At 43.8% G+C, this 21,870-nt stretch overlaps 2 protein-coding genes across 3 annotated transcripts; both read left to right on the plus strand.

The window, feature by feature from the left end:
• The first annotated feature begins 490 nt into the window (after positions 1–490).
• SRD5A3 (steroid 5 alpha-reductase 3) lies at positions 491–7,146 on the plus strand. Of its 2 annotated transcripts, none has more exons than XM_086612068.1 (5): positions 491–702; positions 4,125–4,280; positions 4,701–4,891; positions 6,218–6,340; positions 6,873–7,146. In XM_086612068.1, exons 1-5 carry the CDS (start codon positions 491–493, stop codon positions 7,130–7,132), a joined length of 942 nt encoding a protein of 313 aa, XP_086468194.1. In that variant the 3' UTR covers positions 7,133–7,146. The 2 variants fall into 2 exon arrangements, with proteins under 2 accessions (XP_086468194.1, XP_009986232.2); XM_009987930.2 differs by having other exon boundaries at positions 4,125–4,276; positions 4,697–4,891.
• Positions 7,147–9,232: 2,086 nt separating this feature from the next.
• On the plus strand, positions 9,233–20,576 carry TMEM165 (transmembrane protein 165). The gene is made up of 6 exons (XM_086611795.1): positions 9,233–9,415; positions 10,885–11,110; positions 13,612–13,787; positions 14,647–14,829; positions 17,893–17,998; positions 19,509–20,576. Exons 1-6 carry the CDS (start codon positions 9,233–9,235, stop codon positions 19,583–19,585), a joined length of 951 nt encoding a protein of 316 aa, XP_086467921.1. The 3' UTR covers positions 19,586–20,576.
• The last annotated feature ends 1,294 nt before the right edge of the window (positions 20,577–21,870 follow it).

Here is a 21,870-nt window from a genome sequence, read left to right on the forward strand (position 1 = left end):
ATATGTAACATAAAGGAGACAGCTGATGGGTAAGCGAGCAATTGAGATGAGCCCCGGAATGGAACTCGGGGAGCCAACAGGAGCCGCAGGGAAGTTGTTTCTGGGTTACCGGAGGAACCCACGGCGCAACTCGCAGGCCCGTCTCTCCCCAGCGCTGTTAAACCCGCGGCAGGTTCCCTACCGCCGCTGAACCGGAACGAGCACAGACGATGGCGCAGCCCAAGTGCTGCAAGACGCACAGGGCAGCGTTACAAACACAGCCTCCCCCCCGCCCCGCGCTGTTTCGGGCGCCAGCCGCAAGGGACAGAACGAAGCGACCGCGCCTCCTGCGTCCCCAGCTCCTCCCGGTGCCCCGGGTCCCACCCGGCCCCCGGCTGGGCGGGCCCCGCTTTTCCCGAGGGCGGGAAGAGGAAGGGGAAGCGCCGCCGCCGCCGCCAGGCTGCGGCCGCCCTGCGCGGCGGTGGGCGGGGCGGGGCCGGTGGCGCGGGCCATGCCGGCGCTGCTGGCCGCCGCCTGGGCGCTGCTGGCCGCCGCCTTCCTGTCAGCGCTGCTGCTGCTGCTGCTGCTGCGGCGGGCCCCGGAGCGGCGGCTCGGCGGCGGCGTCGTCTCCGGCCTCTTCCAGGATCTCATCCGCTACGGGAAGACGAAGGGCGGCTGCGGGCAGCGGCCGGCCTGGCTGCGCCTGCTCCAGGTGCCCAAGAGGTGAGGAGGCGGCGCGGGGGGCTCTGCTCCGCCCTGCGGGGCGGGGAGCTGCCGCCGCTGCTTGTCGGGGGCGCCTCAGTTAACTCAGCTGGAGACGCAGAAAGTAAATAATGGCATATGCAAATAGCATTGCGTATTTTTATGGGGTTGGGCTCATTTTTTTTGTGTCAGTTTTGCTCTTGTGTTTACTGATGGGGAGTTGGGGAATGTAGTGACTTTGATCGTACAGAGTCCATATGTCCCAATGTGGAATAAAAGCCTAATCCCTTGAATCCCAGTCCCATCTGCAAAACACACCTTCCTGCCAGAGTCCTGTTAGGGACCTGAGAATATGGACTCCTGACTGTAACTGTGACTGTGCAAATATGCTGCAGGTTTGCGGTCTTAAACCGATTCTCTGTTGTTGTCTTCTTTCTTCAAGGTCGTTTTTTTTTTTTAAATAGAACATAGGATACTAATAACAGCATGTTAACATAGCTGTCTGGATCCTGTGTGAACAGCTTCTAATACAGCAAAAGAACTGCTGTGTTACCCAAACACACCTCTGCATAGATGTTTAGTAGGATAAAAGAGGGAAAAGAGAAAAAACCTTTAAAGCTTTCTATACGTTACTGGGGTCTCATTGGTTTTGATGAGCTGAGATTTGTGACTAGAAATATCCTTTACGTTGAACAAAGGCATCCCAGGATCTTGCCAGGCCAGCAGGACAGGACCAGGAGGCTGCTTAACCCAAAGGTCCAGTCGTCCCTAATGTAATGATCTTGTTATCACTGACACGTTTCATGTACGTAGCTTTCAAACAAAATGGTAAAAAGTTTTGCAACACAGCATATTATTCATGCAAAGGTTATAATACAGTGTGATTGATGGTGATAATGGTGATATAATACAGTGAACTTGATGGTCTCAAGCTCTCAACATCTACAAAGTGATTCTGTTACTCAAGTAGTGAACTTGTAACCCTGCTAGCTGAAAGAATAGAGAAGATCCTGAAGGTAAACGTTGAGGCATTTTCTATTTCCATTCATGTGCGTCTTGTTTCCAAACAAGCATTGCATTTTCACTAGCCTGGGCTTGTTTTTAACTTTACCATTCCATCTTGTCAAATGTTATGATTCATTTCGGGTTGGTTTGGCAAATACTGAACATTCCTGTCCTTGAGGGATGATAAATGTACTTACTGCAGTGCTGGATCGCTCTGTAGGTCAGATACATCCCCAGCATAACTGAGATTGCTGAAAGCTCGCAGGGCATATCTCTGCTAAGCTGGCAGGGCTTGTTTGTGTGCTGGTAGCAAAAAGCAATGTGTGTGGAGAAAGTTCTCTGGTGAGTGGTGAGACAGAAGTCTACTGAGTAACAGGACGGCAGGAAAGAGTTTGAGACTGGGAGGTGACAATGAGTTTTTATCAATATGCAAGTTCTGTTTGTTTTCTAAGCAGAAAATGGGGGAGAAGGGGTAAATTTTACTTCTGCTGTTGCTTATCAGCAAAGTGAATGTTACTGTCTGTTTGCTTGATAGGAGAAGGAACTGAGGAGAAGTGAACGCCCGAAGGGGCCACCAGCTGCTAATGGGCAAGGCGCTCGGCACGTGCAGGGATGCTCGCTACCTCTGGCGTTCTGACCTGGCCTCTGTATTGCTGTTGAGAGATTCCTGAGCTGCTTTGGGAGGGGACCACTCTATTTGGTTTCACTAACTAAGGATGTTGTCTTCTTAGCCCTACACTACCCCAAAATAAAAGTTGGACCATTCCAGAGAAATACAGTCTTCTCTGATTATACAGTTGTATCCTAGTACCGATAGTTGTGCTGCCAAGAGAAGGCTGTTAGCGTCTTCCTATTGTGCGTATTCATCTCTTTGCAGGTGTTTCCAGAGGTCTCCATTTTTATTCATAGCCAGAAGGACTTTAGTTTTAAAAACTGTGCTGAGTTTATGTGGTGGGATTTTGGTAGCAGGGGAGGGGCTACAGGGATAGCCCCTGTAAGGAGCTGTGAGAAGCTTTCCCAGCTCCAAGTCGGACCCGCCTCTGGCCAGGGCTGAGCCAGTCAACACCTCTGTGAATAAACATTCTTAAGAAGGGGAGAAAGGAACCTGTGCCGTGCGGGACCTGCAGTGAAGAGAGGGGGAAGGTGGTGGGCCTGGCCCTTGGCCTCCTGGGCAGGCAGCTGCCCACGCTGGGCTGCTGCCACTCAATTGGAGATGGCCATGGTGGTGCAGCTTGGAAAGCTCCAAAGCACCCTACTCTTGGGGTGCCCTCTGAGTGTAGTTCATCCTACTGGGACTGCTGAGGTTCATCAGGCCCAGTGCGGCTGCAGCAGAGAGAGGACTGAGACCTGAGAGAAACAGCCACACAGACACCAGGTCAGTGAAGATGGAGTGGGAGGAGGTGTGCCGGAGCTGGGATTGCCCTGCAGCCCATGGTGAGATGGCAAGTGATCCCCCTGCCCGTGGAGATTAACGGTGGAGCAGAGATCCACCCGCAGCCTGTAGAGGATCCCACACGAGCAGAGATGCTTGTGCCTAAGAGGAGTTTGTAGAGGACGGTCTCCTGTGGGAAAGGACCCCACGCTGCTGGAGATTGATGGTGGCAAAGAGATGCATCTACAGTCCATGGAGAACTCCACACTGGGGCACTGTGTGCTGCTTAGTTGCTGCCTGAGGGTAAACCACAACAAAGCAAAAGGAATACTGGATCACCTGTTTTGAGCTGGACATCTAGACTGTTTTAACTCCATTCATTTACCTATCTGGACCATAAAGTCTTGTGTTTCAGTAATGCATAATGCACTTTCGTAAGTGCATTATGGGGCTGGGAGATTGTTTTCTTCAAAGCAGCATGTGGTACTGCCTTGTAATCACCTGGTGGTATTGATGGTCTTCTTTTCTCTACATGTTTGTTACAGACCTTGAATTTGCAGAGGGATAAGATATTTTAGTGTATAGCTGAGTAGTTACTTCTGGGTGCCTTTTACCATCAAGTCATTTGTGAACTTTAACATGTCATATAATGCATGCACTAGAACTGAGGGAAGGGGAAGTGCTGCTAGGCACAACAGCATGGAAATGCCCAGAAAATTAATTTGGATGTTCTTTTAGTGGTGTAAATTATGAAGATGTGCACGTCATGGTTATTTGTAAGCATTGAGGAATACCTTTGCAATGTGTGGTTTACACTTTCTCCTCTTTAGTGCAGCTATGGTTAGTGTGGTAAGCTAAGTTAGAGGTTATTCCAGACAGCATTTCACTGGGGAAAGAAGGCATTAAGAGTTATTCCTGCTTGGTACCATTGGAATCCTGAATTCTCTACTCATTGATATGGGGACCAGATGGGACTGTACTCACCATCACGCGAGTGTGTCCTGCAGCTACGTTTCCAACTGAGGAGTGATAAGCACATTAATGAAGACCCTTTTTGTTCCTACAGGTGGTTTACTCACTTTTATGTGGTTTCTGTGCTCTGGAACGGCTTTCTGCTAATCTGGCTTTTCCAAGAAAAGTTCCTTGGAGGGTCGCTCCCATCCTGGATTCAGCACGTGCACCGTGCTTTTGGCAAAGATTGTCGTGGCAAGGACATGGGCAAGTATTCCAGCTATTATGAAGCAGCCATATAAATATTAGAAAGCTGCACTACCATCCTATGCCTAATTTATATTCTTCAGGTTCTACTTCATCAGCTGCTCTTAAACTGGCTTCCAAATTACTTTCCTGGAATACCAAGTCCCTTTGTCATTATTCAAGGTAGAAATCATTCTAGTTTATGGATGTGTTGGCTTTCTGCAGTCCTTTTAGCAGAAACGGCCATTAGCACCTTCTAGAAGGAATCTTGCTATGGTCAGCAGTGCCTCAGATGTACAAATATTTTTCCCAGCGCTCAGTTAATTTAAAATTCGGGTAAGATTTTCCTGTGGGGAGGGGAAAAAATAGCCTTTTTGAAGCACTGTTGGAGTTAAATTGTTCCTATCTGTCTCAAAGTTGCTATTTTTTACCTGCAAGCAGATAGTGAGCACTTCTCTGCGCTCCTGGTTCTCCTGCTGCTTTGGCTGCATAGCTGTCGAAGACTTGCAGAATGCCTCTGGACCAGTGTGTTTTCCGATGGCGTCATTCATATCGTGCAGTATTGCTTTGGACTTGCCTACTATGTTGCTGTTGGCTCAACTGTGCTATGTCAAGTGCCTGCTAACATCAGGAATGGTGTGTGCCTGCTTAGTTACTACCAAAGATGCGTTTTTTTTTCCCGTTTGTTTCCATTGTGGCAAATGGTTCACTCGGTCTCGTAGAGGGCTGCTTGTGTGAGAAGTATATTAACTGATGGGATGTAAAAATACTTAGTGGCATAGTTCAAAGTAACTACATTTCATTATATCACATCATCAACCAGCATACATACATACCTGCAGACACTGAACCACGCTTTCATGTTAACCACCACTGTTATTTCCTGAAAGGCATCTCACATAGATACTTCCAGGATCATTTCTGATCCGTTTTGCATTGAGATACATATGCTTTATGAAGGACAGTAATAGGTAGCAGTTCTCAAATGCCACTACGCAACTTCAAACTGGAGTTCGTTTTTTTTGTTGTAAGCTTTCCTGCAAGGTCCGTCTGCAAGGCTGTCGTAGGCACCTCCTGTGTTTTCCATTAGAACTCGCCACTGCTCTGCCTTGCATCAGTCAGTCACTTCTTTCCCTTGGGACTGTAATGTCTTCATTAATATAGCAGAAATTTGAATTACATGACTTGTTTCTGCCAGCAAATTCCACTGAATTTCACAACTGAGCTGCTATTCCCTTTCACAGATGAACCATGAGCTGGTTGTAGCACTTCTCCCATGACTAATTTTTGTAAGGTAGTCATTACCAAGTAATGTAATATTAGTGAAGCTTTTAACCACTTCCAACCACATCAACTCTAGTTTAATCCAATGATTTTTTTAAAAATAACCTTCAGGTCTCCTACATGTAGATAAAGCCTTTTTCTTTCTGGACCTATTTTCTACTTTTCACATCTTGTAGATTCTCAGAGATGGTGTATTGGCTTGTACATTGGAACTCATCCTTAATATAGTTAAAATATTTTTGAAGGCCTAATGGTTCACACTGTGCATGTGTGTAGGTTACGTATGTACGTATGTCATTCACTCTGAACAAGACAAACAGCTGTGTATTTATATGTTGACCTGAGCCATGACAACATATTTAATGAGGATGATAAGAAATAAAAAGAGTGTTGAATATTGAGGTCTTAGACTGTCAATTATGTATTGGTTGTACACCGTGGTGTACCTCAAGCTACTGGATTAAAAACTAGATATTTTTAGTGCAGAGTGGTTAAGGCAAATGAACTACCAGCTGAGCACTTAAATGATGCAGGATTTAAAAGCATCTTTCAAGCGATTAGAGGCTCACTACTAGAGTTTTGTAAGACAGCAACATTTTAAAAATGTATACAATATTTTGTGATGATGCTTGGGAAGGTATTTCCTGGCCATATATTAATGAAACATATTTCATTCAGGAAAAGAGCTTTCTGTGCAGATCTCCTGGTATCACATCGTAGGAGTAGTGATGTACATTTGGGCCTCTCTTCACCAACACAGATGTCTCGTGATTCTAGCTAATCTTAGAAAAAGTAAATCAGGTAAGATGTTTCATTTTTGCCAACCCTTTACTTAGCTAAATTTTTCCTGTTTGTTTCAAGAGACTTCTGTAGCTTCTAATACCTTAAAACATGAGTATTTTTCAGTTTGTGTCGTGAGGTGCTCTCTGTAAGACTTTCAGTAGATTAAGTAAAGCTGTTTGGAAGAGAGATCGGATGGTGATTGGGGGCGGGGGTGTCTCTGTGTCTGTATATATAGTTTTATAGAACTTAAAATGAAGGTCTAGCTTCTAGTATCCTAAGGACAGACACATGCTAATGCTTAGGACTTGTGCTGCTCCTCAGGGACCTCTCTTCTGTCTCCATGTGGGCTAAAAATAGGTTTCCTTACTCTCTATTTGTGCAAACAGCCAGAGGTGGCATCTTATTTCATTAAGAAGTGCGAAGCTGCCAGATCAGATGGAGGTGGATGATGATGATAATTTTAATGAGCATGTTGCTTTATAATTGTAAGTAGAAGAAAAAAGGTTGTTTAAAGCATGTTCTCAACTAATTTCTTTCTGTTTGTTTGCAGGAAAGGTCGTAAGCCTGAGCCACAGTATTCCTTTCGGAGACTGGTTTGAGAGAGTTTCCTGCCCTCATTATTTTGCAGAACTCCTGATATATGTATCTCTGGCTATCACGCTTGGATTTCACAACGTGACGTGGTGGTGTGTAGTGATGTGTGTTCTTTTTAACCAGGCACTGGCTGCTGTGTTGTGTCACGAGTTCTATCAGAAAAACTTTAGCTCCTACCCAAAGCATCGAAAAGCATTTATACCGTTTGTTTTTTAGAGTATTTCTTCTAAAATATCTTTAATGCAAACTGGGAAGTGTTTTCTGTAAGAGAATAAGAGATTTACATTTTACTAAAGCCAAGGGAAGATTGCACATTTTCTCTAATTCTATTTTAAAAACTCATCATTTTAATGATAATCTCATCCATGTTACCAATTTATGTGGGGAAATGTAAGATCTCTGCATATTGTACAACCTAAAAAAAGATTTGCTGAAGACCTTAACTCAAACTGAAGAGATGCTAAGTGGCTCTTTTCTGTTTTTTGATTATATCTTATGCATAAAATGTTTGCTGTTGTGCAGCATGCCAAAATACATACAGAGGAAAACTGTGTGGTTAAAGGAGGGTGCAGGGAATCATTTGAACTACTGTATTTCCTCCCTTGTCTGATTTTTAAGCATATTTTGTTCCTAGTCTCTTTGCTTTGAATCACATCAGAGGGAGGCAAATTGTATATTGTCTTTCTGTGCTTCCCTGTTGCTAATGAAAACCAGCCACTGCTTTATAACTGCAAGCACAAAAGCTGGCGGAGAAAGCTGAGGTGGAGGAATGACTCATGCTCAGCAGTGGAGATAAACAGACCCATTCTCTGCATTCTCTCTTCTGCACTAAAGTCAGGATTCATTGATGAAAACTCTGTTTATCCCTAAGCTGAGAAAGTCATGGAAAGTTCTCTATCTAGAGAGACAGTGGAATAGAATTTGCAGAAAATTAATGTTCTTGGTCACAGTTCTGCCATCTTTATAGCAGGTCATTGGAATCCCTCGTGTTTTAGAGGAGGAAGTTATGCAGGATGACCGTAACCACGGTTACACTGGTTTTTAAACAACCTGTGAGAGCAGATGCAATGAGCTGCCGAGGCAGAGAACATAGCGAAACCGGTACCTGACAAGTGTTACAAAGAAATCCTTTAGTGGGGAGATGATGTCACTCAGCACGGATTTTTTTTTTTTGCACTTAACCATTGAAAATTTCGGTCGTTTTCATGACACTGGAGTAAGTGATCAGTTTGTGTGATGTAGCATATGGATGCTGGTGCTTCACCATGTTTTCTACTTACATGCATATGTTATTTTGCATATGAGAAGAATTTTTATACACTGAAGGATATCTTATGAATTCTCTAATTAAAATGGTTTATTACACCTTCTATCTCCATTTTGTATCATTTTTCAAAACTGAGCTATGTATTTGCAAAACATGAGCAATTACTTTGCACGAAATGTTCTGCCTCTCTTGGCTCTCGCAACCCTCTCTTCACTGACACTTCCATAGCTTCTGTTCACTGTGGAACATAACCCTCTCCTGGGACTGCGTCTTTCTGTATTATTTTTTTTTTTAGTGATGCTCGGGACGATCCTTGAGCCCGCCTCCAAGCATCTCCCGGGTCACCACCATTCTTGGTCCTGTTTACTAGGCTGTTAATTGCTTCTCGGGCAGCACATTCCTGTCCTTGCCCTGGGGAAAGCCTCGGGGCGCGCAGCCCTCCTGGGGTCCCGGGGGCAGAGCACCGGGGCGCGCAGGCCTCCTCGGATCGCGCTTCGGAAAGCCTGGATGTGCCCGGGCCATTTCCCTGCAATTTATTTCTGCCTTCTTAGCCAGCCGTTTCGCTCTCCGTCCCTCAGCAGCCCTTTCCCTGCCCGTAAGCAACTCCCAACGGCGGAGGGACGCGCCTCAACTCGCTCGCTCCCCCGGGAAAGCCGCAGAGCCGCCCCGTCCGTCCCCTCTACGACACCCGGAGCCGGAGCAGGGGGTTAGAAACTACCGCCTGCGCCCCATGGCCGCTGCTGCGGCCCTGCGTACCGAGACTCGCAGGCGGCCCATCCCGGCCGCGGGTCCCCCTCCCGCTCCGGTAGGCGGCGGGGCGGGGCGAGGTGTCGTCACGGCGGCCTCAGCCAATCGGCGTGGCGCGGCGCCCCCCTCCCCCTCCCCCCGCCCCGGCCCCGGCCGTTGCAGGAAGCGGCTGGGGGGCGGTTGCGGGGCAGCGCGGCTGGGGCGCCGCGGGGCCGGGCGGTGACGCGGCGCCTTTAAGAGAGCCTCCGCGCGCGCCGCGCCGCTCGCTCCCCCCCGGCCCCTCGCCGCCGCGCTCGGCCGCCATGGGCTCGCCGCCGCCTTCGCCGCCGCTCCCGTGGGCTGCTGCGCTCTTGCTGGCGGCGTCGCTGTTGTTGGCGGCCCCGGCGGGGCTGCGCGCCGCTCCGGAGGAAGAGCCCGGCAGGAAAAAGGAGCCGCCGCCGCCGCCGCCAGCGCCGGCGGCGCAGGGAGCAGAACCGCGGGCTGAGGTGAGGCGAGGCGGGGCCAGGCCGGGCCGGCTGCCGGCACAACCCCACACCCCTCTCAGCCGGGCCGTGGGGGCGGGAGCGGCCCGGTCGCCCCCTGTGGCAGCTCTCAGCCGGCGGGGCGGGCCTGGCCTGCAGGACGCCTCGCCTTTCGGAGGCCATTGGGCTCCTGAATTCTCCTCTTTGAGCAGAAAAAGGGGAAAGCTGCAGGGCCAGTGGCGAATTCAGGTCCATTGTGAGAAATGAACTAATACTTTATTTCACCAGATAAATATTCTTGTGCCCCGCTTTTTACGTGCAGAGGGGAGGAATTGACCTCTCCAGGTCTTCCTCACAGAAGCAGATGGAAGCGGGCTTCGTTGCGACTCGAAACTTGCCGTTTTTTTCCTCAGTATTTAAGATTAATTTCTTTGCATTAAAACTTTTTAGATGGTGTTCTTGGTTAGGGTGTTCTGGTGCCGGATGATCACGCAGCGGGATGAAAAAATTGCTAACATATGGCTTGGAGTAGCATGCAGAGCATGCCAAGTTTTAACTATCAAAACCAAAAATTTACAGCACTGCTGAAGGTGAAGGAACTCTCTGGGAAGTCGCTGTGTACCATATAGAGCATGGAAACTTTTAAATATCAAACCCAAAAAATTTCAGTGGAATGCTGGGAAGCCACTGTGTTAAAACATGTTGTGCTCTGTCTCTGCTGGTAGATGTGCTGAAACAAGCTTTCCTAGCCATCTCTGCTCAAGCATGTGAACGTTGACTTCCTTGTTTTGGGCCTTGATTTTGACTGTACTTATCTAAGTTTGTGTAAAAGTAAACACTTCAGTGAGATCTGGAATGTGGTCGTCTGGTTTGACTGCTGGAAAGTCTTAAAACTAGTTTTCAACAGACATAGAGCATGTACAGAAAAAGCTGATGAAAACTTGTATGAAAAATTAATTCAGCTGAGATGCAAAGATTCTGCAAGGGAATGCGATTCTGATTCTGACAATTTTTGAAATGACTGTGTATTTCTCCTAAACTATCTTAGTAGCTCAGTTTTAGTTTGAAGAGTTTAATTCTTTGTATCAGGAACTTACATATTTGGTCAAGGTCATAAAGTAAATAGCCAGGGATTGTATAGAAAGCAATATTAGAGCTGAACTAAAGCAGCTTTCACTGTGTTTTGTTGTTATAGGGGTTCTCGTGTTCTGGTAATAATGTGCATGGTGAAGTACTGCCTTAATAATCAGTGCATGATCTGATCTTTTTGCCAACTGCCTAAGTAGCAATTCCATGTTGGTGGCAGCCAGTAACTGGTTAATGATCATTAATGCTGCCTGAGAGGTGTATACTTAAAATGTCATGCTATGCAGTATGATATGACAGGAGAAACACAAGGCTCAGCACTTCTGTGACCCAACTATTCAAGCCTAATTAACTAGTGGGTTTTTTGTTGTTGTTGTTGTCCCCCCGTTCCCCCCCCCCTTTTACAGAAGGGGTCCTCGCCAGTTGCTCCAGTTCATGTTGTCAATGAAGAATCAGCTGACAAGACTAATTTGGGCTTCATTCACGCGTTTGTGGCTGCTATATCGGTCATCATTGTATCAGAACTGGGGGATAAGACCTTCTTCATCGCAGCCATCATGGCGATGCGGTACAACCGTTTGACTGTACTGGCTGGTGCTATGCTTGCCTTGGGACTGATGACATGTTTATCAGGTTAGCGCTCTTTTCTTTTTGTTTGGTCTCTTAAAATGTGCTGGGTACATATTTATCAATTAATCTTAAGTGAAATTATAATGAAGGTAGCAGGTATATGCGGTTTTCTGTTTTGAGGAGAGAGTGCAGGTTTTCCTGGGGACCATGGCTCAGATTGAATTTTCAGGCTCTTACCTCTAATGAGGTATTTGCACTCCCTAGGGAGCTCTAGAGCTCAATATGAGTTTAAAGAAGAGGAATGGAATTGGAAGGCTAAGCACTTTGGGTTTTGAGCCACTAGTTTCCTTTTTATTTTTAGCTCCTGTTAAATTAGCTTGCCTAAAGGGAATGTGGGAGTGACTTCTGGTTTTCCTCCTAAGGCGAAAGATTCTTACTATGATGACGAATTTCCCTCGTCTGACCTGCGTCCTTGTATGTGTAGCTGTTTGGATTTGTGCTGGGAGATGTGTAAATGGTTGTTCTGTTGTGATCCTTTGGGATGGGTGGTACTGACAGAGCCGAGTGCTGGGGGGAGGGGGGGGAGTGAGGTGTCAGGTTGCACTTGAGGAACCTGTAGCTGTGGGTGCTTACATAGCTGCGACCGTAAAATGGAGCAGCCTTCCGGTATAGCAGGTGCAGCATAGATTTTGTTGTATGTGTACTCGCTTCTGACCATACCCGTTTCAGAAATAATTGAAATCGGGTTCGTTGGTGTATATATGCTGGAGACAGCTGATGAACTGGCTTCAGGCTTCTCGGCGGGTGTTTCTGTGAATGGTTTTTGGCTGTGTAGCGATTGCTATATAGGTTACTGTGATTATTATTGCAGTAATGTAATAGTTTTTGGCTCTTCTTCCACTTCGGTACTGCTTGCTTCATTTAATGTTACTTAGTACCACAGGTGATGCGCTATTCTGTAAGTCTTGCGATCTCTTTTCTTCTGCCAGTTATGGCTCTCCCTTTTCCTATACTAAGTCATTCTTCAGATTTGTCTGGATGCTTTTTCGTAAAAGCTTTCTTTTCTGCTTTATCCCCCAGTTTAGAGATTCCCAACTATTTCTTCCTTTTCTGAAAGGAGCCTTTTTTTTTCCCCGTCCCTTCTCCATACTGCCCCCCCCCCTTCTCCAGCCCTTGCTTTATACAAGCTGTGTCCGGAAATTCCTGGGGGGGTTGTCCACCTTGATTTCATGAAAACCTGCTCACTTAAACTCGCTAGCTCCAAGTAATCACTACATGGGGTGTTTTTTCAAGCTGTGCTTGACAAAATAAGTGCCTTACCATCCTGATTATTTCATTGTTTCTATGCTTGTATATGCAAGTAATGCTAGAAAAAAATATCTTTTTGTAAAGTTTCTTGTATTGCTTTACTTTAGTATTTTCAGTATTAAAAAATTTAGTTTAACTCCTTCTGTTTTATTTAGCTATGCAACTAATACTGTTGTTCATGTATGTGTGTGCAGTGTTTACTAATAGTACAGCCTGATTAATTTTGGTCACAGTCTTACTTTTGGTAATGGCAGTGTGAATTAACTTCCAGATTATAAGTGCATTTTTCAGCTAAGAAAGTGTGTGCAAGAAAACACACATGGCAATGTGCTTCCTTTAACTAGTTGCATGTGAAGTAAAACAACAGAGACAGTTGTGAGTGCATGGTCCAAGCAGCCTTGAATGTTAGGTGTGGAGTTTTAATTTCCTCTCATCTACGCAGTTTTTTTTTTTTTCCAAAAGTGCTAACCAGTGTTACTTTGTGAAGAAGTAAGTACTTCGTCCTGGATATGTATTTCTTATTGTTTGAGAACTAGTTTTGGCTTAGTTTGATTGCCTTTGATACCCATAAAAGTAGATGCACTGTGGAGGTAGCTTTTTGGTCTCTGAGTGTGATCAGTGCTTTAAAATTAAGGGACTATCAATGTTGGTCACGTTGTGTGTTTGTAGGGAGTGTGGGAGGGAAGGGAATAGTAATGTGCAGGTATTTGCACTTGGCAAAAGAAGACAGACATGGATTTACGCAGCTGGATAACTTATGGCTACGTCTAGTAGATTTAACTTGTAGAAAATTGAATTCTGACTTAATCAGATAAAGGAAATTATTGGAAAGGGATACTGTCCAACATGCAGTCATAAATAACAATGGAATTAACTGGTATACACTGTGACTAATCTAACATGATTACAGGTTATGGTTTCATGGCATGCTTGGAGAAAGCCAGGATTTGCATAGTTCTTGATGCGAAAGATAATGTTGCTTGCACTGGCTCTTGGGAATAGCAGCACATCAGCTTTGCCTGGTGTACCTTGTCTGCAAATAGACTTCGGTCTCTGGTATGACCAATAATGGTTGGCGTTTCTAGAGTGTTGCTGTCTTGAAAGAAAAATACATATAAAGCTAACAAAAGATGTAATATTTACTTATCAGTGGATATTTGACTCACAGACTTTGCTAGCAAGCATTTCTTAGATGTGGGAAAAACAATTATCCTCATGCTTATTTTTTTTAAATGATGCATTTGTTTTCTTTTCAGTTTTGTTTGGCTATGCCACCACAGTTATTCCTCGGGTGTACACATATTATGTGTCAACGGCACTGTTTGCAATTTTTGGCATCCGAATGCTTCGGGAAGGCTTGAAAATGAGTCCAGATGAGGGTCAGGAAGAGCTGGAGGAAGTTCAAGCAGAAATTAAAAAAAAAGACGAGGAAGTAAGTAAAACTTTCTGTGAATAGTGCTGATGAAATAGCAGCCAGCCATGAAGCTGCAGAACGGCACTGTCCTGTTTGGGGTGTTCAGCTGTGTCTGTGATTGATAATCCAACACAGAAAACGTGTGGTAAATGGGATGGAAGTGGCCCCTAGAGGCTGTTCCAACAGGTGATTCCAGTTCTGTGACAAGCCTGGCTTCTCAGGAGAAAAACTACTTTCTCCATAGTGGATTTGGTTGGTTGGTTTTGCTTTTTTTTTCAGTGCATTGCTAGCAGAGAGGACATCAACAGTTTGCTGTTGCCTCTACTTTTATTTCTTTTTATGGTCAGGCAGAATAATGCTGAGCCTTGTAGTGTTGCAGCAAAAGTCCCTGTTATAATAACTTTCTAAATATAATAGTCCACTTCTAAGGATTAGTGTGGAGTATTAATCTTATTTCTTTTAAGATATATTTTTTTAATTTTTTTTTATCAAATCCTAATTTGAGAGCCACTACTTGGGAAGAGGAGGATTCTTGCTTTAAAAATAGAAGAAAGTCTGTGGTTAGAAACCTGCCTGGTGTTGTTGCTACTGAAACTGCTGTGTAAGTGCAAGCAGTACAAGATGGATAATAACTGGAGGTTACAGGTGATTGATTACAAGTGTATACGTGTGTGCATATATGTAGCTAGTTTCTTTAAATGGTGTCCAATATAAATAATACATTGATAATGCAGCAGTCAGTGGCTAATAACATTCCAGATACTAAATGGCTAGCTTTGCAGTTTAAGTATTCTGTTTGGGTTGTTTAGGTGACATTTCTAATCTTATGGTTGTGTTGTGTTTTGTTTTGTTTTGTTTTTTTCCTTGTCCTCCACAGCTTCAGAGAACTAAACTGTTAAATGGGCCAGGAGATGTGGAATCCGGGCCAGGCACCACTATACCTCAGAAGAAGTGGCTACATTTTATTTCTCCAATCTTTGTTCAGGCTTTTACTTTAACGTTTTTAGCAGAATGGGGTGATCGTTCCCAATTAACAACCATCGTCTTGGCTGCCAGAGAGGTGAGTGCTGCAGAGTGCCCGCTGCTCTTCTGACCTCTTTGGGTTGCCTGCAGAGAAGTGGGAGAGACAAAATACACTTGCAGGAGGTATCAGGTTCACACCCGCTGCCTTGCTGTGCCTCAGTTAGTGTTACAGCTGTGCCGAGACCTGAAAATAAATGCACTGAAGCTCTGTGTAGTATTACAACTGTTGTTACATGATTGGGACTGCACAGGCATTTCTGGAAATAGTTTATATTATGCATCTGAATACAATTGGTTTTTGTTACAGAGTAGGGAGATGTTACAGAACCTCTTTTCTTTGATCTGTGTGGTCCTACAGTTTTAACACAGTAGCTTTAAAAAGAGACCTTCATGCCAGCAAACTTAAAGCTGTTAAGAAGATAACCTCTTTTTAAAAATCTAAGTGAATATAGTACAATGTATAGAGCTAAAATAAACTTTAAACTGCAATGCAGTAAGTAATACTGTAAATGAAAAGATACTCAGCATCATGATTGGAATGTATATAACTATTATATTTAAAGGAAAATTAAGGCTTATAGTCAACCTTTTAATAAATGTAAGTAGCTTACCTGTGCTCTTTTATGCATTGAGATAATTTAATTTTTTTCACTAGGACTTAACGCTTCTTTCAGTGCACTTTCAGACCTTCCCTAGGGATAAATCAGGGCTGCGTAATGAAGGAGGCTATAGTCTGTAGGAGCCTCTCGTCTTTATTACGGTGCAGGGAAGGTGCTTAGAAGTGACAGGCAGGGAATGGCAGGATGAGAGAAGGATCTGATTGTTCAGGCAGTTACGTGCCATCTTGGAAAACAAGGAATCATTGCTGCCTCTGCTCAAGTGCTAGGCAAATTGCTTAAGCCCATCTTTGCACAGGTGGTTGTTGGCTTCTGGTTTACATTTTCTGAGTGTCCTGTTAGGAAGTGTGCATCAGACTCTGCATTCTGGTCTGTGAAGTGCTGAGCATTGCGACTAAAGACTGTGGGATGTTGTGCCTTTAGCATAATAAGTGTTTGTGTAAGTGCTACAAAAACAAATACTACAAAAAATAAATTGAAGATATCTTCATCTTGACTTTTAAAATCAGTGAATGAGTGTGATCTGGATCTTTTTTCATTTTATCTGTGGGAATGTTTTATACCCCTTTGTTTTATAATATATTCAGATGAATCCTTATTTGTGAAGTACTAAGATATATAGCAGGATCATTGCAGAAATGCTTATGAGGAAATAAATTATCTTTATATGGAGATTTGAGCAGTGTGGTAAGTCAACTGTGACCGTACATTCTTCAGTGAAAAGAAAACAAAATACTGAAATGACTGTTCATTATGCAAGTCGTGTCCATCCTGTCACAACAAACAAACAGGACTCCTTTGGAGGAAAAAAAAAAGGGTGATGATTAGGCTGTCTCAGTGCATACACGAGGGGCATGAGTTAAACCTGTTTTAATGAACCTAGTCCTGACAACAGTTCTTAAGAACTTGATTTTACACCTTAGTAGTTTACTCTGTGTAAGAATTGTTCATCTGCTTAAGGAAATGGAAAAGGAAGCTCCATAGTGGCCTACTAGACTGGCTTTGCCTCAGCTGCTGCATCTGAGCACTTCTGCTTCTAGGAAGACACAAGGCTGAGGGAAGCTGTCAAAACTTATTACCTTCCAGGGACAGCCCGAGGCAATGGAGTTAGGGGGGTGAGATCGACCCTCTGCCAGTGGGGGTTGTACAGGTAACTGCTGACCGCAGGGAAACAGGGATTTCCTGATCCTGGAGGCAAGTGTATTCTGCTGGCACAGCTCTGCTTTCTACCTGTGCGTTTTGGTGGTTTCCTACGTGTCCTCTGCTTGGTGCTCGCCACCTTTTCTCACTGGCGTGTGGTTTTGGTTCTCTTGGCTAGTCAGTGTCGTCTATGAGGAGTGGGCAGGATATGCAGTACACAGTGGTTGGATCTGGTGGCATTGAGCCAGGCAGGCTGACCGTGACATCTTCAGACTCTGCTTCCCTCTTTCACTGTTGCAGAAACCACTAAAAAAAAAAGTTTCCAGAGAGACATGCAAAGGAGTTGTGTTACTGTGTAACTCGGAAATGCTGGAGGGAAACTACGTTAAACTATGTCTTTTCTTCATACCATGTGATTTCCTAGACTGTTTTGCTGTTTGCCTGTTAAAGATTTCATGCTTTCCTCATGTGAAGGCAGCAGCTTTTTTGTTTCTTCTTGGAGCTAATGTCTCACTTAGAGATGTGCAGGTAACTCAACTCCACTTTCCCTCATTCATCTGTGTTCAGCAGAAAGTCATGCTCCTACCTTGCCTTCTTTATCCATCATTAAAAGACAGTTTTCTGTTTCTGGTGCTGAACTCTCCTATTTTATGAGGTGTTCAATACATATGCTGCGCTTAAGTGTGTAATTTGTAGGTAGATCTGAGAAACCTCCTTACATAGTAGATTTGTTCATGTATTGAAGTAGCTTCTTGTTACATGGTGTTGTGAAAGCTGTCATTGGCACTGAACTTTGAAAATAGTTTATTATCCTTTGGACTTAAATTCTTTCATACTTCCCTCTTGGGATGATTTGGGGTGGGAGGAGAGTGTAGAGCACAAGCTTGTGAAGCTGGACAAAGGAGTTGAAATTTTTTTAGCTGCTGAAAATTTTCATCTGCAATTCATGGATTTATTTTTCTCTATAGTTAGATTGCTGTTCTTCCAGCTGATTCATATTGTGTTTCTCAACAGCTGCCACCTTCCCTCTAGAGGTTGCTTTTTTTTATAAAGTACAGCAGAGCAATTTCTGGATCTGTATTTAAGAACTTGAAGACGATTCTTGGTTGAAACATGCCATATGCTCCTGTATTAGTCAGATTTAGATTTAAGCCCATCTTGCTAGCTGACCTGCGCTCTTACTGGTCCTTAAGGCAGTGACAGACAGCAGAGCAGAGCAAACTCTCTGCTTGACAGTGTGCAACCAGGGAATCGAGGCGTTGCTCCTTCACGGCAGGAGGTGGTTGTAGGACTAGTGAGTTTTCAACTGTGCTGATGTTTCCCTCTGTGTTTTTTTTCCTCAGGACCCCTATGGTGTGGCGGTAGGAGGAACAGTGGGACATTGCCTGTGCACTGGTTTAGCAGTTATTGGAGGGAGAATGATAGCACAAAAAATTTCTGTTAGAACTGGTAAGTGAAAACTCACTCTGGCCAAACAAAATGCGCTAATGTTGGTATTGTCTGTGGTGTAAATGACTATATACTTGGGAACGGTGTTTCTCAAAAGTTTAGGAAAACCCAAAAACTTTTGTTTTTTTAAGTCTGTGTCTTCCTCATCCTTTAGTCAGCTCCCCTTGCAGGAGGTGACCCTGTGCTGTTCCCTGGGCTACATGTCCTTCCTGCCAGGCAGAGTCTGAGCATGTGCCACCATCCTGTGCAGGGTGCTTCTAAAGGGTCCCGCTGTAATTGAACTTTACCGGTAGTAGACAACTCTAATTTAAGGAATCAAAATGGGTGTTGTAGCTCCAGGTTTAAAGATGAGCACAAGTGAAGCAAAACATGCTTCGCTATTAGCTAGCTTGTAGGAAACCAGAGGTAAGAAATACAGTATTTTGACTAGTCTGTATGTATTGTTCAGCAGCGGATAATGGAAATTCTCTCATAATACTGAGTGCAGACATTCAGGTGAGCAAGAGAACTGCATACTTACAAGTTATGCCAGCCATACAAAAGCTTTGAAAGCTACTGTGTGTGTGGCATAAATGTTTTTCATACCTGCTATCTGTAACAGGAAGTACCAGTAAGGTTACATGGGGTTGTTTTTTTTTTCTGTGTAGATTAGGTTGCAGCTTGTTTCAACTGTCAGTCCTGTGATGCAGTGAGATTTCTTGCTCCCAGGAAGGATTCTGTGAAGCTGCTTCCTATAAATGTTCATTCAGAATATTTGTTCTGTAGTTGCAGAGGCTGTAAAAAAACCAACTTCACTGCAAACAGTGAAATGTGTGTTCTGTCCTTTGCCAAGGAAGTTGGTGATGAGGTGCTAATCTAACAATGATTTAATGTTCTCCTAATAAGCTCAACATGCATCTTTGGCCACAGGAATAGCCTATTAGGTTAGACCAAAGGTCCACCTAGCCAGTTAGCTTGTTAGAGAAAGGTAGGATAATGTTCCAAATACAGTGATGCTTTCCTGGAATACTGTCCCAGCCTCTAGCAGATTGTGGCCATTGCGAGCAGTTAATGTTTTTGTTATTGTCTCTTTCAGTATAGTTACCTCAACTGTGCAAAAAATGCTAGTTAGTTTGTTACTCTTAACTGATGGCTCGCTCCAGCAAGAGAATATTGTACTTTATTTTCCCCCATACAGCCAAATATTCAACAGCAGGAGTTGGCCTTGGTTTTACACTAGCCAGAGTAATAAGGGTGAACCAAAGCTTCCTTCTAAGGACCAGAATATATTCTTATAGATGCAGTTAGACAAAGGGATGGCATGTGGGCATCCTGACACTGAGCTAGAAACAATATCCACTTTTTGCAGCATAAATTTTAAAGTAAGATTATTTGGGAATTGGAACGTTTTGTGTTTTTTTTAAAAAAAAACAACAAACAAAAAAAACAGCAGAACAACTCTGTAATGTGTCACAGAATATATTTAACTTTCAGTACCTAACTTCTCTTTGGTTTGTTTTTTTCTTTCCAGTGACAATCATAGGAGGCATTGTCTTCTTAGCGTTTGCGTTTTCTGCACTATTTATAAGTCCAGACTCTGGTTTTTAAAATTTTTCATCACTGCAAAAGAACAAGGATTGGAAGCATCAAGCAGCTGTCCTTGTGCATTTTTGTATATAATGTACAGAATTATAGCTAAAGAAGCACTGAAGATGAGACACTGAACTTTTTATAGCAAATGATTCATAGGACTGACGCATTTATGGCCAGCTTCTGCAGTGGACATCTGCTTGTTGTCTGGTTTGTTTACTCCATGGTGCCCGCTCCCTTGGTGGGATTTGTGTGGTTTTCTTGCTTGCTGGACCTGGCTCGGCTGAGTTCTGGGAATCTACCCTCATAAGTATTGAGGCTTCCTCTTTTCTTCCTCCGTTACACATGGCCACCTTTCCTGTTTCTTCAAGAGCCGATTCTTAAGGCTTCTTGAAGCAGACTGTGTCATGTTCCATGTTGCTCAACAGAAGGCGTTAAGGAGAAAACTGCTGGCTCCACCTCCAAAGACTTTGGTTCCAGGGTGCACCCGAGGCTGGATAATCTAAGCAACAAGAAACCTGGGAGCAGTTCCTATACCATTGAGTGGCTGAGCCACCAACAGAGAATTTTATAAACTTAATTTAGAGGGAAAACTTCTTAATCAGGGATTTTTATCAGAAAATTGATGTGTGATGACTTAAAAACCTACCATGTTCAATATGCAATCTGTCTGGAGCTAGTATTATTTGACTTTTTTTTTATTTTGAAATATTAAAGTATACTGAAAGTAATAAAATGGTCCAACTTTACGATGTTCCATTCCCAAGATTGAACAGTAATGGAATTCTTAGACTTAGGTGTGCTCCTGCTTTTCTTTTTAGGAATAGAAATGTAATCTGGAAGAGTATTAATAAACATAGTGTCTCCGTTTGGGTTATTTTCAGTATTGTTTTTGATGGTTCCCATAATTCCTGCCGCAAAGGCTTACCTAGTGATTATGTACTTAAGGTGAGGAAAGCTTTTACTAAATTTGTTTTGGATCCTGATAAATGCCAGTGTTAAAAAGACTTTGAAAACGTTGACCACTGAAGGTACATGGGTTGCAGAAGTACATGCTTTGCTCTTCAGTGATAATTTGGATTCTGAGCTAGTGGCTTAAATAACCCACTAGGATCTACTCAGTAGCAGTCTTGTAAAACAGAATGTACGGTTTCTAATATTATGAATCAGCTTCTTACTGAAGCTGAAGTAATATGGAACATTACAAATTTGACCATTCCATTTGTAGCTCACAGAGCAGTCCCTAATCCTTCTCTTCTGTTTCTCTGCCCGGAAAACCCCTTAATGCCACATTTCTCAAACTCTGAGTTAACCGCAGCGGCGCGATGCCTTTCAAGCCCAGTGGTATGAAAACAGGCTGCAGTTTCAGGCTCCAGGTCTAAATGTTCATCTCTTGGCCTGAAGGGAGGGTGCTGCTGGTGGTATCGTCGCTAATTACTAGGTGAGGCACTGTGGTGGTTTGGTGATGTGGTTTTTTGGGCTATGTTTTTTTTGTTGAGTTTTGTGGGTTTGGTGGTGAGTTTTTTCGTTTAGTGTTGTTTGAGGGTTTTTTCCCTTTTCTTTTTTTTCAACCAAATAGTGTAGCCAAAACCTGCAGCCTCTTCTTTCCCACAGCCTGGAAACACACACTGTCCCTGGTGTGTTTCTACTCCTGTGTGGGAGGGATTTGTAGCAGAGATCATGTTAAAATACAGCAAGAACTGGGAACTCAAAATGGGGAAGAGCCTAAACTTTTAACTGTTTACTGGACAACTGCTTGTATTAATGAAAAGTGCTGCTGAGCTACAGTACGCTTATATGGATGTGTCCCGGATAAAGTATCTGTGGTGCCTGCTGAAAGTTCTTGCTCAAAATCGAAAAAGCCAAACCAGTTGGCTACATTCTAATGTAGAAGCTCTCCAAGCTTTATATGTACTGCTTAAAGCTGTTTGTTTTGATATGAAAACAATTAATGTCAACAGAAAAACAAAGCTCTTTATTGTGCTCTTTGTAGAGGTGAGCATGAAGTTGCAGAACAAGTCTCTACAACTTCCACGCTTGTGTGTTACAAACCTACACGTGATGCCAAGTATGGCTTTTGACCAGTCGCAGCAATGTATTTGGCTGCTCTCTAATGCTACCTAGGCCAGTAGGAGTTAGTTTGAACAATGGTCTTGCTTTTTTAAAATTTTTTTAAAAGCACAAACATTGACTTATCCTTGGAAACTGTATTACAAAATCAGATAGCTCCTGAAATTTTAGTAAAAGTTTTGAAAGGTGCTTTAGTAGTTGCTACTAATTACAGTGATTTAATGTCGTCAAGT

This window comes from Tauraco erythrolophus, chromosome 5 (assembly GCF_009769465.1).
Source record: "Tauraco erythrolophus isolate bTauEry1 chromosome 5, bTauEry1.pri, whole genome shotgun sequence".
In the NCBI taxonomy this organism is placed as follows: domain Eukaryota; kingdom Metazoa; phylum Chordata; class Aves; order Musophagiformes; family Musophagidae; genus Tauraco; species Tauraco erythrolophus.